At 43.5% G+C, this 19,532-nt stretch overlaps 1 protein-coding gene across 1 annotated transcript in view; it reads left to right on the top strand.

Annotated features, from left to right (window-relative positions):
• The first annotated feature begins 7,282 nt into the window (after positions 1–7,282).
• Positions 7,283–19,532, top strand: part of skib (SKI proto-oncogene b) — a 36,485-nt gene continuing 24,235 nt past the window's right edge. The window contains exon 1 of the mRNA XM_014166256.3: positions 7,283–8,633. Within this exon, the coding sequence (XP_014021731.2) occupies positions 7,734–8,633 (900 nt within the window). The 5' untranslated portion in view covers positions 7,283–7,733. The remainder of the gene's footprint in view (positions 8,634–19,532) is intronic.

The following is a 19,532-nucleotide window of genomic DNA, read 5'->3' as shown; positions in this document are numbered from 1 at the left end:
ACGGCTTGGGGGTAGAAGCTGTTAAGGAGCCTTTTAGACCTAGACTTGGCGCTCCGGTACCGCTTGACATGCGGTAGCAGAGAGAACAGTCTATGACTTGGGTGACTGGAGTGTTTGACAATTTTTTGGGGCCTTCCGCTGACACCGCCTAGTATATAGGTCCTGGATGGCAGGAAGCTTAGCCCCATTGATGTACTGGACCGTACGCACTACCCTCTGTAGTGCCTTACGGTCGAATGCAGAGCAGTTGCCATACCAGGCGATGATGCAACCGGTCAGGATGCTCTCGATGTTGCAGCTGTACAACTTTTTGAGGATCTGGGGACCCATGCCAAATCTTTTCAGTCTCCTGAGGGGGAAAAGGTGTTTTCGGAAAAGGTGTTGTCGTGCCCTCTTCAACTGTCTTGGTGTGTTTGGACTATGATAGTTTGTTGGTGATGTGGACACCAAGGAACTTTGAGACTCTCAACCCGCTCCACTACAGCCCCATTAATGTTTCTTGACACTCTCATTTGGAATGTTGTGGCCGTGGTCTATAGAGTACTCGCAGTACCATATATAAATGTTACCCGTAACCATTTCCATGGCATGGTCCGACGAGTAGAAATTCCCGGGTGTTGTTCATTGTTAGCTGCATGAATATATTTTTTCAAATGACCGCCAGTAGAAAAACACCCCCCAATGAATTGTTGTGCCTTTAGGTGGTATGGCTGAGTTTTCAAATCACATTCATTTGATTGGTCATTTTCAACCGTCACACCCTCACTTCTGGTTTTGTTCGTTTAATTGGAATATTTACCTTTCAATCACTATGCCCATGCATTTTATTGGTGAGTTTGAGCCAATGTTTTATGAAATTACAGTTCCGGTCCCATCAATATTGAAACTCTGATACAAGTATATGGTCGCTCCAGCAGAGACATTTTCTTCCTGGTTCATATACAAGTAGACCAGACCCAGCTGCTATCGCGTTAGTGTCTATGAGATAGCCACCCCTTAGGTAGACTTGAACTGTGGCCATTTATTCAAGTCAGTTTTAAGATTGTTTGACATTTGTATGTATATCATCCAACGAAACGCTTACTTCCAGGTTCCTTCTCGACAATGCAACAACAATAAGAAATAATAAAATATAAGAATACGAACATAAAGTAAATGGCAGTAGAATATAATAAATATTTAGCATAAACAGGGGCGCAACTTCATTTTTTTTTTTTTTTATCCAGTCGGATAAACACTCCAAACAGTCTACCCGACCGCCCGGAGGCGTCCGCATGATCCTAAAGCACAGCATTGTCTCATTTTGTATCACATTCCAATGATAAAACTGTGGGGGACAAAAATGCAATTTCGGAATGTCCCCAGTACGCCCCTGAGCGTAAGTATAATACAGTTCAGAAACTGTCTCTGCGGCTGTTGGTATCCGACCTCATGCGCCAATACCATCTGCCGACGGTAAGGAAGATAAATGCTCATGGCTGGGGTGTGTGGGGTCCTAGATGTTGCTGCGTGCCTTCCTTAGGCACTGTTTCGAGTAGATGTCCTGTATGGGTGGGAGCACGGTCCCAGTGATGTACTGGGCCGTCTTCGCCGGCTGGAGGGCCTTGCGCTTGTGGACGGAGCAATTCCCATACCAGGCCGTGATGAAACCAGTCAGGAGGCTCTCGATGGTGCAGCGGTAGTATTTGGAAAGCAGTGAAAAACAGATTACTCCATCACACACCGGACGGACAACCATTTACTGCAACGTCAGAATGAAGTTAACAAAATGCAAGGGAGTATGTGGACACAGGCAAAGACCAAGGCAGAGAGGAAAACAATAAAGACAAACTGGGACCAGAGCTACTTAAATTGACACATTTCATGCCCAGAGACATGGCTGTAGTGGACCATATGCATAATATTTTACTGGGGACAGCAAAAACACGTTTTTACCGTCTTAAAGAATATTGTTGTGCTGAATGATGTAATACTAAGAAATATTCAGCTTAAAGTTGCTGCACCGAAAGCACCTGCAGACATGGGCCAACTACCTGCTCACATCTCAAATCTCCTCAGGGTTTTCTCATTTCAATGCACAAGAATGGAAAAATTGGACATGTGTTTACTTCTTATTCACTCTGAAGGGACTTGAAAGACAGCAGACAGCCTAGCAGTTAAGAGCGATGGGCCAGTAACGGAAAAGGTTGCTGGTTTGAATCCCCAAGCCGACAAGGTGAAAAATGCGTCTGTGCCCTTGAGCAAGGCACTTAACCCTAATTGCTCCAGGATCGCCGTCAATAATGGCTGATCCCTGCTGTTTGTCATATCAAGTGAAGACGGGAACGATCTGTATATTGTCTTCACATTAATGTATCCAAACAAGGATCTATCTCACCATTGTACAGCTTACAGAACAACATTATAAGGTAGACATGCTGGGAGAGGTTATAAGCGCTGATCAAAGTAGATGTTTTTCCGCGTGTACTTGTAAAGGGGTTCACTGCTGACAGACGGGCCTACCATGCTTTCAACCAGATGTAGAGCTAACACCAGGCATAGTAACACAGTTGTTCTCTTGTGATGTGTGCTTGTTTGTCCAACAAATGAAAACACACATTTCTCATGTCATGGCTCGTGTAAATTGGTTCCAGAAACATCTGAATCAATATAATTTCAAGTCCCATGTTGAGGTTTGGGACAAGGCATTGGAATCTGTATCAGAGGCATAGTTTATTCCAGTTCAGAGAATTATGAAGAGTTGTGCATATCGCCAGTATAAAGTGCAGTTTGCCAGGACTACAGAGACAGCAGCTGTGGTAGAACCCGTTTCAAGCAGGGCTGCTTTTGAGGCATTACATATTTTTTATTTAACCTTTAACTAGGAAAGTCAGTTAAGAACAAATTGTTATTTGGCTACATTAAGGGGCCTACCAGTGGGAATTTTGAGAGCAGAGCTACTGTTTATTTATTCATTTGTAGCGGTATTTAAAAAATAAAATAAAATATTATTCATTGTTTGTGTTTATTTTTAGAAAGTGTATCATACTTTTTATACGTTTTATATATCTGTTTTGTATATGGAACTTTGCATTGTACTGTGAAACTGATTGAGGTGTTAAAATCCCATTTGTCAACCAGCCTTTTTAGCTTGGCCTTTAATCAATTACGCTTTTGTTTTATGTTCTTTGATGACATATGATCTCTTTTATTGCCGTGCTTGTTTCTTAATTTCATTGTTTTAAGTGTGTTACTATTTGAAATGCACTTCAAATAAAGTTTGAATTGAAGTTTGATTTGATATTGGATCTTTAATTGATGATTCTATGAATATAGACTCCATTCACTTTATAGTCTCATTCTTAAGATGTTTTTAAAATGTATGAACTAGGTTATAGGCCTACTAAATAAATGTTTGGAGTAGATTGCCTGCTGAGCTGAACTGAGGTGTGATACGAGTACAATAGACAAGGTGTTAGAGGCTATTAGCATGTGTAAAGATCCATGCATGACCTTCCAGAGCCAACTAATCAATACTGGCCAAGCTCTGTCTTTATTCTGACTTCTCAGTACTGAGCTTCTATTTCTTATCATTAAAGATATTCTGACTTACACTCAGACGCAGGCCATTTTACGCAGTGCCATTCTTATCTCGTGCACAGATACCTTTGATATCCAGAAAATAGCCTTACCATTTCAGGTATTCCATATGAAAGGTTATCATAACAGTGCCTTTGTAATTGTATTGTGTCAGCAGATTAGGGAAACAATCAATGTCATCAGTATATTGTCTCACGCTGTGATTGGTCGTGAACCACTAAACACATGGCCTGTGGAAATGGTTGTTTCATGTGAGTTTTATACAAAGACATTGTTTAGAATGTGTTTTGTAGATCTACTACTGTCTGTAGAGGACATGCTGAAGCAAGGTATCACTAGAATAGCTTTATGTTGATTGACTGCTGTCTGCTGTTTCTGTGCTGATGTTGGTATTTGGAGAGTATTGAAGTGAATCATGAAAACAGCTGTAGGGTATACTAGGCTACTAGTAAGACCCAGTAACGTGGTTTCCACTGCAACTACAATAAAAGGAAAAAAGTATTGTCTCATCAGAATAGCAATTAGTATTAGAATTCACTCCAAACCAACTGTAAGATAATTTAACAAATAATTATGTATGCACATTTTTACAGTGTTATTTACAGTATGTTTTGGTAAGATTGCTTCAAGGATTTTTAATGTGGACCTTGAATGAATGTAACTTTCCAGTGCTGACCCATTTCACCTGAATACAGCTGTGTTTGGAGGATCATTGGAGAAGCATAATGTTCTTAGAATTTAACATAATTTTATTTATTGAAGATTTGTTCTTGTGATCCGACACTATGAGAAAATATGAGGGAGGCATACTGTATGTACCTAGTGTAGGGAACCAAACTAAATCAATGGCATTGTATGAATGACCTGTGGTCTGTAGAATGGTTTATGTGTTTGTTTCTGTCTTGACACTAACTGAAGATAAGTAATGAAAGGTATTGGCGTAATTGTCTATATGTCTGTAAAAACAAAGTTACATATCAATTTATTTCCTTTAAAAACATTTACAAAGCAAATAATATTTGTATTTATTAATCATTCTATTGTCACATAGTGATTATTTTGGGGTTTTATGACAAATAAAGTTGAATAACTGAATTGTTTGCTTTGTTATGTATCGATCAAAGATGGATGAACAATCTTACGCTGAACATTTACATACATCACCCGTTTTGCCAGTCACATTCTGTTAAAGGTCCCCAAAGAACACACATCCCTGGGTCGGTCCTCTTTTCAGTTCACTGCAGCTAGCAACTGGAACGAGCTGCAAAAAAACACGCAAACTGGACAGTTTTATCTCCATCTCTTCATTCAAACACTCAATCATGGATACTCTTACTGACAGTTGTGGCTGCTTTGTGTGATGTATTGTTGTCTCTACCTTATAGCCCTTTGTGCTGTTCTCTGTGCCCAATAATGTTTGTTTAGAAGAAAAAGAAACACACACCTATTAAGGCGAGGTGCTGGCTAGCGGAGTAGAAAACTTGAAAATAAGGGAGAGCCGCACACTTTAGGAGCTCAGATGCAAAACTGTAATATCCAACGTTTCGACAGCCAAGCTGTCTTCATCAGGGTATTACATCAGGGTAATGTTTGTACCATGTTTTGTTCTCCTACCATGTTGTTGTTATGTTGTACTGTGTTGTCATGTGTTGCTGCCTTGCTATGTTGTTGTCTTAGGTTTCTCTTTATGTAGTGTTGTGTTGTCTGTCTTGTTGTGATGTGTGTTTTGTCCTATATTTACATATATATATATATATATATATATATATATATATATATTTATTTATTTATTTATTTATTTTTAATTTTAATTATTATTATATATTATTTAAAGAATTATCCCAGCCCCTGTGCCTTTTAACTTTTGGTAGGCCATCATTGTAAATAAAAATTTGTTCTTAACTGACTTGCCTAGTTAAATAAAGGTTCAATTAAATTAAATAAAACATGTAATATTTGAAACTCGAACATCTCACATTAATTCATATGTTGCATGTCCAAACAAACAATATGTAATTTAGAATGTTCATTGGTCTCCTGTCATGTCATTTTTTATATTGCCATACAATTCCTTTGGTGTCCTATTTTTCCAGCTCTTATTAACTGATATTTTAGCACCCACTAGTGGTACAAAACCGCCTCAAAATGAATCAATGGAAAGGTATGGTTAATTCCTGACCATGCGACCAGACTAGGGGAAGGTTTGGGCCCTGGAAACGGCCTATATAGATAAGGTCACAAAGGAAAAAAAGTCCATAAATTATTGTCGTTTATAGAACATTCAGATATAAATTTGCTATGAGGAACAAACATGTCTAATAATTAACCGCTCCCGAGTGGCGCTGCGGTCCAAGGCACTGCATCTCTGTGCGAGACGCGTCACTACAGACACCCTGGTTCAAATCCAGCTGTATCGTAACCGGCCCTGATTGGGAGTCCCATAGGTCGTCCGTGTTTGGCCGTTGTAAATAATAGTTTATTCTTAACTGACTTCCCTAGTTAAATAAAATTGAACTACATCACGTCGGCTACTGAACGTGGCCATGGTAACGCAAATCTTATCTGAACTGAGAGATATTTTCTACACCAGAGTTTAGTATATGACGCTCATCGTAGCTTCCTATTGATTGTTAGAGGTTCACATTAACCTTGTCTTCACTGCTATATAAGCCTATATATAGTACACACTGCCTTGATGCTCTGTCAACAATATTACATGCTTTCCCCCCCCCCAAACCATGACGTCCTACTTTTCGAAGGCTATAACTGCAAAGTAATAATTTAATATTCAATATATTCTGTGATGTCGTTTTTCCTATCAAATAGCAGACTATTTAAAGACTTTTCACAGCTTACCATATAATATTTGGGTAACACTTTATAATTACTTTCATGAATAAGCATTGATAAACTAGGCAATATACTATTAATACATAAGTATTTCATTATTTGTAAACATGCAGGCCTATTCACGTTTATAAGCATGTACAGGCCTAAGTATTAGCCTGTAAGAATTACAATTCATCATAAGTATTGTAACATATATAGTAATAAACAAAAACATTAATAAACATTTCTAAGCATTCATAATGGCATATTCAGGAAACTGTTTTTTAAAAGTGGTACTAGAATATGTTGTAATTGCAGGTGTCTGTAAGCGACTAAAATACCCAATTGAAATAATGTAGCCTAATGTGACTATTTACATTTGTAAAAACACTCAAATGTAGGCCTATTTGGAATTTATTTCGTGTGAAGTATTATGTTGGAATTAGGGTTTAATGACTAAATGTATCATTTGTTTAGCACTGCAGAGGAAAGGGATCCGTTTAGGCTACTCTTTGGTCTAATAAAGTTATTGTTATAGGCCTAGATTTATGAATTAATCCACTGTCGTTTGGAATCAATAAAAGTGTTACATGCATTGTTGGAGCCTGGTCTCATCACCACAGCCTTGTAAAGGCTCCGCGGACCTAGTTTTGATAGTCACAAATTAGATTCATGTATTTTTCCCATTGAGGTCAGACTCCACCCTTCCTCTCCAGTCCATTTCAGAGGCTTTCAGAGGGATCATAGATTTTCTAAACGGTCTGCTCTAGGCTACTAGGTTTTTGTGGCTGCTGCTGCAGCTGCCATGGTAGCAGGGGGAGGGACAACACTTTGAGGGAACAGCCAGCTCGGCGAGTCAGTCACATTCCTGGCCGGGATTCAATGACTGAACCAGACACAAACAAACAGAGAGAGAGAGAGAGAGAGAGGGAGAGAGATGGTACAGCTAACTCACTTCACACATTCGCTTAGAGCTAGAGAGCGAGAGCGCCAGACTGCGCAGACTGGGCATATTTGAGGATCACATCGTGCGGACTAGACTGCAGTGGAGAAGAGAAAATGTGTTTCATTTTGACGCTCTTTTTGTGAGTGGTCCGAAGGATTTCCCTTACGTATCTGTGAACTGGGAATTTTGTTTCAGGGTATTAGAACTCAATAGTGTCTTATCCTCGTTTTTAAATGGATAACGCCCCGGTGGTAACCTTCTCTAGTGACATGGAAATGCGCCGCGGTGGATTTACTGAGTCTCTTGCTGGATTTTGAAGACAACTGATTCAAATAGATCGCCTACATTTGAACTCACTTCTCTATATAGTGGTGAAAACATGGAGGCCCCGTCAAGCTTTCAGCCTCATCCCGGACTTCAGCAAACTCTGAAGCAGTTTCATTTGAGTTCCATGAGCTCTCTTGGTGGACCGGCGGCGTTCTCCGCTCGGTGGCACCAGGAAATTCTCTTCAACAAAGATGGAAAAACAGCTGAACTGATGCTGGCCATGCCTGTCCAGACACCACCGGTTATGTCGGGGCCGTTATTCATTCCATCCGACCACACCACCGAAAGGTCCGAAACTGTCCTGGAGCGTGAGCCAATTTCGTGTTTCGTGGTAGGCGGCGAAAAACGTCTGTGTCTGCCGCAGATTCTCAACAGTGTCCTGCGGGATTTCTCGCTTCAGCAGATCAACTCGGTGTGCGACGACCTGCACATCTACTGCTCCCGGTGCACCGCGGACCAGCTGGAGATCCTCAAAGTAGTGGGTATCCTACCTTTCTCTGCCCCATCATGCGGACTGATCACCCAGACGGATGCTGAGCGCCTCTGCAATGCCCTCGTTTACAGTGGTTCCTACCTTTCTCACTGCAACAAGGAGCTGTCTAGCACCATGGAGTTGGAGAGGACGGAAAAAAGTTTCAAAATATACCACGAATGTTTTGGTAGGTGTAAGGGGTTATTTGTCCCAGAACTGTATACTAGTCCCAATGCCGCCTGTATCCAATGCATGGACTGCAGGCTAATGTACCCCACTCACAAGTTTGTGGTCCATAGTCACAAAAGACTAGAGAACCGGACAGTTCACTGGGGGTTCGACTCAGCTAACTGGCGGGCCTATGTTCTCCTGGACCCGGACTATACAGGGAAAGAAGAGAAGGCTCTCCTGGAGCAGCACCTCAAAGAAATCAAAGGCAAATTTGACTTCGTAAACAAGCTCTCAAACAAATCATGCAGGGTAAGTCTGATCAAGTTTATTAAAGTGTGTGTAAAGTGCCTAAACGTCTTTGATGACAGAAATGTAATTTGATTGTAATAACTTGTTTAATTATTAATTCATTATTGGCAGTGATTCCATGATTCAAATAATGGTCCTATTCTATTGGACACCCCTTGTTCTTGTTCTCTCTCTCTCTCTCTCTCTCTCTCTCTCTCTCTCTCTCTCTCTCTCTCTCTCTCTCTCTCTCTCTCTCTCTCTCTCTCTCTCTCTCTCTCTCTCTCTCTCTCTCTCTCTCTCTCTCTCTCTCTCTCTCTCTCTCTCTCTCTCTCTCTCTCTCACACACATATATATATTCAGTACCAAAAGTTTGAACACACCTACTCATTCAAGGGTTTTTATTTATTTTTGCTATTTTCTATCTTGCAGTGAATAATAGTGAAGACATCAAAACTATGAAATAACACATATGGAATCAAAATATATTTTATATTTGAGATTCTTCAAAGTAGCCACCCTTTGCCTGGATGACAGCTTTTCACACTCTTGGCATTCTCTCAACTAGCTTCACCTGGAATGCTTTTCCAACAGTCTTGAAGGAGTTCCCACATATGCTGAGCACTTGTTGACTGCTTTTCCTTTACTCTGCGGTCCAACTCATCCCAAACCATATCAATTGGCTTGAGGTCGGGTGATTGTGGAGGACAGGTCATCTGATGCAGCACTCCATCACTTTCCTCTGTCAAATAGCCCATACACAGCCTGGAGGTGTGTTGGGTCATTGTCCTGTTGAAAGACAAGTGATAGTCCCACTAAGCGCAAACCAGATGGGATGGCGTATCGCTGCAGAATGCTGTGGTAGACATGCTGATTAAGTGTGCCTTGAATTCAAAATAAATCACTGACAGTGTCACCAGCAAAGCACCCCCACACCATCACACCTCCTCCATGCTTCACGGTGGGAACCAAACATGCAGAGATCATCCGTTCACCTACTCTTCATCTCACAAAGACACAGCGGTTGGAACCAAAAATCTTAATTTGGACTCATCAGACCAAAGGACAGATTTACACCGGTCTAATGTCCATTGCTCATGTTTCTTGGCCCAATCAAGTCTTCTTCTTATTGGTGTCCTTTAGTAGTGATTTCTTTGCAGCCATTCGACCATGAAGGCCTGATTCAGGCAGTTTCCTCTGAAAAGTTGATTTTGAGCTGTGTCTGTTACTTGACCTCTGTGAAGCATTTATTTGGGCTGCAATTTCTGAGGCTGGTAACTAATGAACTTATCCTCTGCAGTAGATGTAACTCTGGGTCTTCCTTTCCTGTGGCGGTTTCATCATAGCGCTTGATGGTTTTTGTGACTGCACTTGAAGTTCTTTACATTTTCCAGATTGACTGACCTTCATGTCTTAAAGTAATGATGGACTGTCGTTTCTCTTTGCTTATTTGAGCTGTTCATGCCATAATATGAACTTTTGACCAAATAGGGCTATCTTCTGTATACCACCCCTACTTTGTACTGATTGGCTCAAACACATTAAGAAGGAAAGAAATTCCACAAATTAACTTTTAACAATGCACACCTGTTAATTGAAATGCATTCCAGGTGACTACCTCATGAAGCTGGTTGAGAGAATGCCAAGAGTGTGCAAAACTGTCATCGAGGCAAAGGGTGGCTACTTTGAAGAATCTCAAATATAAAATATATTTTGATTTGTTGAACACCTTTTTGGGTACTACATGATTCCATATGTGTTATTTCATAGTTTTGATGTCTTCACTATTATAATACAATGTAGAAAATAGTAAAAATAAAGAAAAACCCTTGAATGAGTAGGTGTGTCCAAACTTTTGACTTGTACTGTATATACACACGCATTATTTATTTCCTTCTTTCCCCTGGCTGATTTTTTTGCACATGCACATATATTGGTTTAAATTCACATTTAAAAGGTTTGTTTTAAAATAGAACATTAACATCAACAGAATCTCAAACTACCACACCATTGAGTGGCCCTCCAATCCACTCCCCTTGGGGGAGTTAACCTGACCAGAACCCCCCAGGGTAACTCAAGGGCATCTGCATATGACAAATGGAGCCTCAATTATATATTTTATTCGTCCAAGAGGGGAGGGGGGGGGCTGGGGAATTCATTTTTGGGGTTAGGTTATTAGAGTTTAATGAGCTTTGGGTTATCAAGATGTCTGTGAGAAAGGGCTGTGTTGAACAGGATAGTGTGTGTGTGTGTGTGTGTGTGTGTGTGTGTGTGTGTGTGTGTGTGTGTGTCAGAGGAGACCGGTGGGTGGAGATATAGCAGGACGGCCTCTTCATAATGACTGGTATAGAGGGAATGGAATGATATCAAAACGTGAAAACCATGTGTTTGATACCTTTCCATTCATTCTGTGCCACCAGCCGCCTGTGGTGTGTGTGTGTACATTGACGGATGTGGCGGTGGAAGGTTTTCAGGTTGACCACTTGCCTGTTCTGCCTCTGCCTGGCTCCACGCGAGGATCACAGACGTTTGGAGCGGACAAAGGACGGGGCGACATAGTGGCTGTTTCCCTCAGCTCACAGCAGCTGTTGAGTGGGACTCTGCTAATGACTGGACACTATGTATCACCATGGTGTAACAGCTCCACTCTGAACAGGAGACAGGGCATTTCTCGTAAATTTCGCTCCCAGTGACTTTCAATTTCACTATCAGTGCTACTCACGAAATTGTGGCATTTTTATTGTGCAGTTATAAATGAATGGAGGTCTTTCTCGATCCAAGAGAGGGTTGGTTGAATATTGATGCAGTTCCGTTGTGATGGTAGATGTTCAGACGAGGCATCTCAGAGACAGTTTGCGATGTATTATTTAATGATTAGGTACAAAGAGATGTAAGGACCTTCTGTTGTTGAGGAAACGGAGATCCACTGTACTCGTCCCTTCTGTTATGGTTCCGATCAAACAACATCCTGAATTAGTTCCTAACAAACTACATTGCATTGCAGATTCCATGCATACATTGTCCTCTATTTGTGATTCTACATACATTCTTCATTTATAAGTTGCTTTGTAAAATGGCACCAAATCACACAGCAAACAAGTGAACTTAATCTGTGTCGTTTCGATTTAAGAAATGGACAAAGGAAACTAGACTACAGAGTCGCGGACCTAAAGGGAAAAATGTCTGAGGAAAAACCTCCCCCACCTGTGACTTATAGCTGGTCTCTCAACTGTAGCCATCATGTCATGATATATGTTCAGTGTGTTTCATATTTTCCAAAACTGTGAGGTCTCTGCTGACAGCCTTCGAGTGTCTGATGAAATATATACAGACTGAGCTGAGGCAGGCAGCATCAGGGGGAGTGGTCTCTGTGTGTGTGTGTGTGTGTGTGTGTGTGTGTGTGTGTGTGTGTGTGTGTGTGTGTTTGCCTGCCTGCCATGGTTCACTGTCAGTAGTGTCCCAGTTAGCAGACAGTCAGGCCTGATCCTTAGGGAGCAGCACACCAGTGCTCCCATACATCACTCTGACAGGGGAAGCTGGTGAGAGGCCGGACAGCCGCCAGCAGCCGGCCTTGGCTCGCTTACCCATGAAACAAGAACTCAATATTATTGCCCTGCCTCAGACCAACACTGAGGTCGAGGTGTTTTATCAATCAGTCCAGGATCCACTGTCTGTCTGTCTGTCTGTCTGTCTGGGCCTTCACTTACACTACTGTACATGCAGCGCTGTAAACTAGGCTCAGTTGAGAAACACCTTTTTGCTATTTTTGAGTATTCTCTTTGACTAAAAAGAAAGTCTAGTGATATAATAGATAATAATGAATCAAATGATTTAATTCAAGTACTGTGGAAAATTGGCACAGGGTTTCCACATAGCTAAAGACTTTTATATTATATTTGGTCGAATATCATTGTTCGGGTACAAAGCAGACAGGGATCAGAGGGGGGATGACACCAGAGGACCAGTTGTGTCTGTTTTGAATCAAATCCTGCATTTGGTCATTAAGCCGTTGCCTAGCGTACATATGGGGGCAGATTGGAAGAGAAGAGGCTGTAGGCTCTGATTGAGGAGATGCAGGCCCAGTGGGGCAGGGCCTTGACATGTGTTGTCAAAGGGCCGTGACACCTGACCTCTATCCACAGAGAGTGACCCCACCCACCCCCACTGTATTCACAGCATTCAATCAGATGCCCTTGTGTCCAGTCCACTGGCCAGATGGCTGTCTGATAAAGGACTGAGAGACACAGCAAATGTTTAAATACAAATAACAAACGTTATTCCCAACTACACTACCAACCATGCAAATAAAACAAAACATAGTCCACCAGTCTCCATCATACAGGAAATAAGTCATGAGAGTTAGTACACCAGAATACAATATAAACCTATATGATACACCAAATATTATCAGTATACAAAATAGAATTCAGCCTGTTCTTCTATTTGGTAAGAAAAGTACATAAAATAGGTTTTGTGAGGAATGACAAGAAAATATTTTCTTCCCTATCATTTTCCAATATTTCTCAGTATACGTTTAAGAGGTAAGGGCAACAGCATTAATCTCGTGACTGAGTGGAGAGAGGAAGCGGACTCTGGAGACCCGTGTAGTCTTTACTTAATCAAATTAAACCTCTTCATGCGAGGCCAATTTATTACATTTCTCATCCCATTGTTCTGCTCACTCCATCAAATTCGCCTCAAACCTGGGACCAAACCAATCAACTGAGTATTCTCTGGATGGTGAGGGATGGTGTGTGTTGTATCTGTGTGCCTTTGTACGGGTGTGTGCAACTCAGGGCTAGCGAGACAGTGTGTCTGTTTCGTGATTTGTGTATGAGCGCGTCTTTGTTTAATAGGGATGTGCATTTCTCCTTACAAGCGCGATTCGATACGCATCTAAGATACATGGACTCCAATACGATACAGATAGGAACGATACTTTTAGTTGGAAACGATTCGAATCGATGCGCGAACAATTGTTCTATGACCCCATTCTAAATGAATTTCTGATATTGATGGAGCTCAGGAGCTGGATCTGTCTGAGCTGACTTCTCTGAGCCGAGTGGGCCTGTGTACAGTGTGTGTGCGTGTGTGTGACTGATGTAGTGTGTGGGCTGAGCCATAGGGAGAAGATTTACCATTTACCACTCTCAGATTAGGGGGTTCAATTTATGTTTTTGCGCCGTGACTTTTTTAAATCTGAAATCCTCATCACCGACTGATTAACTTGTCGTATAGCAGATTCAAATGTTTTGAGCTAGTAATACGTCAATATTTGTTATTAGAAATTAGCTATGACATACAAAGCCGATTAATTTAACACCGTTTTGGATTTCACCCGTCTCCAAAGCGAATGGTTTTCACCATTTTGAATTTTATGGAGGAGAGTTGCTCACTTCTCCTGTTCCAACCTGTGAGGCTTGCAAAAAGGATTGCTGTCCTTGTTATGAAATTACACCTTTACCCCGTTCATGTGAAAATGGCCGGATGCACTGACTGTTTAAAGCCGAACTACCCAAACTATTTTGTACGGTGAACCTGGCAATCAATCCAAAAGCCCCATTCAGCAGATAGATCAGCAAGATGTGAGTTGTGTCCATTCTGGTAGCCTACAAAGCTCTGCCGTTAAAACTCAATTTTCTACAGCGCATTTGATAACAATGACCCAGCAAATTAAATTGGTTGTTCCTCACTTAATAAAGCCTATGATTTAATATTGCGACAGCCATTTTTACAAACATCTGAATGCTGAAGGTGCCGCGCAGATATAGCCGACCAATATTAGAACAGGGAAAGGGTAGGTCTACCTATCACGAGCAGTTGCGTCTGCCGCACTGTGCACACACTTATCTGACTTTGAGATCAACGTCACACGCTGTTACATGCATAAAAGTTCGATAGGCTCAATTCAGTCACAACAGAAAAGAGGAATAAAGCAGAAAATAAAATATGAGTAAAAAACTTTTGTGAACCTGAGATTTGTAACGCTTGAATGCTTTTATTTTTATTTTTACCGATGCATGCTTAATTTGGATCGGTTTGGGCTCCCGCGCACCAATGCACTCTCATCTTAAACATTTGAACAGGGGACCGGTGTGTGCAGTATGTGCGTCTAAGTTGTTATGTATTATGCCTGGATCAGCTGGACTGGAAGTTAAAAATGAGCTCACTGACTGCTCATTTCCATTCCCATCTGTTTGCTGACCTCTGGGAAGCCCTGAGGGCACACATGGTGCATCCCCCTGGCCCCTGGCCCCTGGTCAGCCCCTTCTGACCACCACTGACCCAACACAACTCCTCACTGACCAGCACCTCCTCGAAACGGAATAGCCAAGTCCGACCAAGACTCAGTATCTCCAACCCCTGCCTCCAGTCCAACCTAAACCATAGCCTAGTCCCTAAACAGACAGATAATGCAGTGGATAACACACCCAGTCCAGAGTGTTGGTAGAATTCATTGTTTGGAGCTCTGTTCATTTGCCTCTTTTCTAAATCCTTTTGAAAACATGTCCCACTGACCACCAGCTCCCAAGAGAAGTGCATCATGCCATCTCTTCTGTGATTGAAGGCGAGTGGGGGTCAGTGTGTCAGAAAGAAGGTGTGAGGAGCTCACAGGGGTCTTGCCCTCCATTCTCCAGGGGTTGACCCCATGTTAAAAGGGCGTCAGCTGGAGTTCTGTGATGGGTGCTAAAGACCTGCCCCCTCCTTTGTTCCAGAGCCCTGCCATTCAGAGGCTGTGAAGTGCAGCTATCCCTCTTTGTTAATGTCTTGTTTATTTGGGTGGTGCGTGGGTAAAAGGTTGGGGACAGACAGGTAGAGTGGCAATTGAGATGAGACCCTCACCTCCCTTTAAAAGGAGCACTCTCGCGCCCTGAGGTTATTCTCAAGCGTGCTTCTCTTCCTCACGCTCTTGCAAGCTGGGGAATGCGGTGCGATATCTCACTCGTGATGTCAGAGAACCGGGGTTACGCAAGTCACTTTGAATCGTTATTTTCGAATAACAAACAAAAACTCATAACAAAGTGAGGGGATGTCCAATACAAGGCGTACACAATCTCAGTTTAATAAGATATGTCCCAAAAACAGTACTCAAGAGGTAAACTCCTCTGTAGGAGAAGGCCCTTCTAGCCCCATCTAAAAAAAAACGGGACGAGGAAAAGCCGAAGCTTTGTGGACTCAGGAGTACCAGATAGCTGTCTGGGGCTCTGACTGATCTCTAGGTCAATGGAGAGAGTTCTCCTTAACAGAGCCAAGTGGTCTTTGCCATTTGCAAAAAAAGGTGTTCCAGGTAGACCTCTTTTGGGTTCCACGTAGAACCATCTGTGGAAGCTCCTTTTTTCCCCAAAGAGTGTAGAGAGAAGAAACGCCCCTCAGAATCCTATAAAGGGCTACGAGGGTTTGTCAGTGAGCCCTGGAAACCTGTCCTCCCTTAGAACAGGAGAGCAGAATATTTAGGGTTCCCTGCCTTGACGTACAGAAGATCAGCGCCCTCTGGTGGGGAAACCAGAGCGGCACATACCGGAACTGGCTTGACTGTGATAGCTCGCGTCATAGCAATCAGAGGCAAAAGGCCATAGGCACGGGAAAAAAGGGGAACAGTGGATGGCGAAAGACAGATTGCCGTCCTGCTCCGTGTGTCAGTGAGACCGGATGGAGGGCTGACATGCTGACTTCTACCCCTGGCTGAAAACCTGAGAAGACACCGGGGGGAAAGCCTGAGCGAGGAAGGCACTTGGGGGGAACAAACTCGGGTGGGGGAACAAAAAGTGAGTCTCCTCCATTTTCTCATGTGAGAATGGTCACAAAAGTGAGCTGCTGCACAGAGAATAGGATTTTGTCTTAACGCAGGCCTGCCTTCCCACTTCTGCGAAACTGTAGAAACTGTTAAATCCGAAGACAGAGGGGTAGGGCAGAAAGCCCTAGGCTGGCTGACCCTTCTTACCTCCCTTAGGAGTGTTAGCGGAGGGTTAGCGGGGCAGATCCTTGTTGCCGCTGCAGCATAAGACTGCTTCTCTGCAAGTTTGCTTTGGTTCAGGAGCCTGAGTTTTGGCAGACTGCTGCGTTGCTGGGGACCTCTGTCCCCCAAGGCCAGCTTGTTGCCCCTTCCCAGCTGTAAGACTGGGGCAAGATGCAGGAACCAACATGCTGCCATGGGGCCCAGATCTGAGGGGCAGGCAGAAGTTGAAGGCTTCACCTTTCTTTTTTGCGCATGTCACATTTCTGTCACAAAAGTGGGCCCGAACAACTCCTTGGGTCACTGGGGCATCAAGGAGGTCCACTTTTTATTTGTCTGTTAAGCTGGATAAGCTCAGCCAAAGTGCCCCTTCACTCACCACTGCAAGGCTCATAGTACTACCACAGCCTTGAATGGCACTACGAAAGGCAGGGAGGTTCAGGTCTGTCATCATACAGATCTCCTCCCAAGCATCTGGGTCTAGGGTGTCCGATTCCAGTTACTTCCACACTTCCTCCAGTAACTGAACCTGATACGCCAGCAATAAAGAAGTCACATTGAGAGCTCTAATTGCTTGGGCTGAGGTAAAGCGCTCCGCCTTCACATGGAGTGAGGTGCTGGTTTCGTTAGGAACACGGTGTAAGGGGCTGAGGTGGTAAGCCAGTGACGGCTCCACCGTGGGAGGGTTGCCAAACCCAGATTCCTCCATATTGTCCAGGCTCGGGGTACCCCTTGCAAGAATCTTGCTAGTGCGCGGTTTTTCCCATGAGCTCTTAGCTTCCCTGGGGCAAGCTGGTACTGCGGGGAGCAGTTCCCTTACCAGGTATGGGACGGGAGTCTCTTCCCATCGTATAGGTCCCTTAACAGGAGTAGGGGCTCTCATTGCCGAGTCTGGCCACGGCCCGCTTGCAGACATGAAGGAGCCCAAACTCAGGCCGTTAGATCCGCTGGCCTGAGAGGGCGGGAGAACGGGGTCATCAGCGCAGGAGATGCGGACTATCTCACCTTCCCCTGATACTACGTCGTCAGACAATGAGGCGAGGGAGTTGAGGCTTTCCATGACCTCGCCCCAACTGGGCTTGGTTGCAGAGAGCTGAGCCTCAGCTGTTGCTGTTGGCTCGAAGGCAAGAGGGACTATGGAGATAAAAGCATTAAGCCTCCTCTCCTCAGACCTGACCTCATCAACAGTCTGCAGTGCTCACAGGACTCAGGGTCCTTGAACATCTCTTGGGCATGTTCCTTACACAAGAAATTGATGCATAGAGGGTGGAAATCTTTCCCCGCAATCATGGAACCGCAAGCACAAGAACGAGACGGTTTGAGTGCTGGGCTAGGCTCGTCTTGGGATGGGATAGCAGTGGCCATTGTCAGGAACAAGGCTTGCTAGGGGGACGGAGCAACGCCTGTGTTGTAAGAACAACTTGTAGACGGCGCAAGCTAGCTAGTACCTTGTGGCTGGTGGCTAGCAAATCATAGCTTGTGTAAATGGCGTACTAAGCTAGCTAGTTAGAAGCCTTGCGGCTAACAGCTAGCCATAATGAGCATCATATAACACAATAGCCGCGAGGCTAGTGGGGCGTTAGCTAGCTCAGTGCTAGCTGAAGAAAACCACGTGGGGGCAAAGTTAGCCTTCAGATAGAGTGCTCCCGTGACCGACGGCGTCGTGAAGGCTGGGATGGTCGGTCTAGTTAACACAACAGGCGAATGTAGGTTAAGCTATATGAGAGACAGGAGCTATCAATGTTACCGTGCTAATGAGGTTAGCTTGCCTCTCAGCGAGCTAGCCAAGTTAGCCTTGCAGAGTGGGCTCACTGAATCGCAATAGCTAGCCATGATGCTAGCTACCAACGGAGACTGATAAGTAGAAAGGAATTTCTACACAAAACAAAAACCTTCCGGTTAGTACTCAACCTCTTGACAGGGTTAGAAGACCTGCGATATCCTTCTCGGTTCACTTGTGAGCAGTTAAGCAGGAAAACAGGTAAACAGGTATCCAGAAGATCTGAGGAGAAGAGAAGCGAGAATAACCAGAGGGCGGGAGAGTGCTCCTTTTAAGGTAGGTGAGGAGCTCACCTCATTCGCCACCCTACCTCTCTCTCCAACAGACACTTTTAATAGGTACTTCCGAGAGTAGGCGAACCCCACATGTGAGATATCGAAACAAATAAATTGAAAGAGAACCTATGACTTAGCGCTTTGCTGTGTCCGTCTGTGCCAATGGCACCCTGTTCCATGTTGGGCAGCCAGTCGCCACTGACTGGTCAGTCTGCTGCAAAGCATGCACACCAACCTGAAACTATAGCAACAAGCACACAGCATTATTCCCATTTTTCATAGACTATGAAAAATAGATGAGACATGTTTTTTTGATGGAGTGTAAGTTCTCTTAAGGCGGTGTGCTAGTCAGTCAGAGAAGAAGGAGATTAGGGAGGAGGAGAAGGTATGGCGGAGGAGTAGAGGAGGAGTAGATTATGTAGTCATGCTGAGAACAGATGCCTGGATGGGGTTTGGGGAAACTGTACTGTTCCACTTCCCTCTGTCTGACCCTGATCCACTCACATGTTTTGTAAGACTTACTGCTGCTGACTCTATCTGTGAATTTTGCTTATTTGCTTATTAGAGAACAGGAATTAAAAATATAAGAATATGTCTTACGGACTGGACTGGCTTGCTGCCTGAGACACACACAGGCTTAGTCGTATTAGGAATGATTCAAGGTGTTTCAAGATTCTACCGTTTTTTTGAAGCCACAGACAGTAGAATCTATTTTTCACTTATTATATCCATCTTGGTTTGCCTGTATTTGAACTGGGCTGCAGTGCTAGTCTGTGTTTTGGATCTGTCAGACCACATTGGTGCTGTGCTAGTGTAGCTCCAGTCAGAACGGAGCAAAGCCAGGGCCTGCCGGTGCCATATGACAAATCGGCGTTCTGCTCTCGCCTACATTCCACCCACCAACCACCTCCAAA

Source organism: Salmo salar, chromosome 22 (genome assembly GCF_965601325.2).
Source record: "Salmo salar chromosome 22, fSalSal1, whole genome shotgun sequence".
Taxonomy (NCBI): Eukaryota; Metazoa; Chordata; class Actinopteri; order Salmoniformes; family Salmonidae; genus Salmo; species Salmo salar.
The sequence above is the reverse complement of the archived record's forward strand: the minus strand, read 5'-3'. Positions and strand labels throughout refer to the sequence as shown.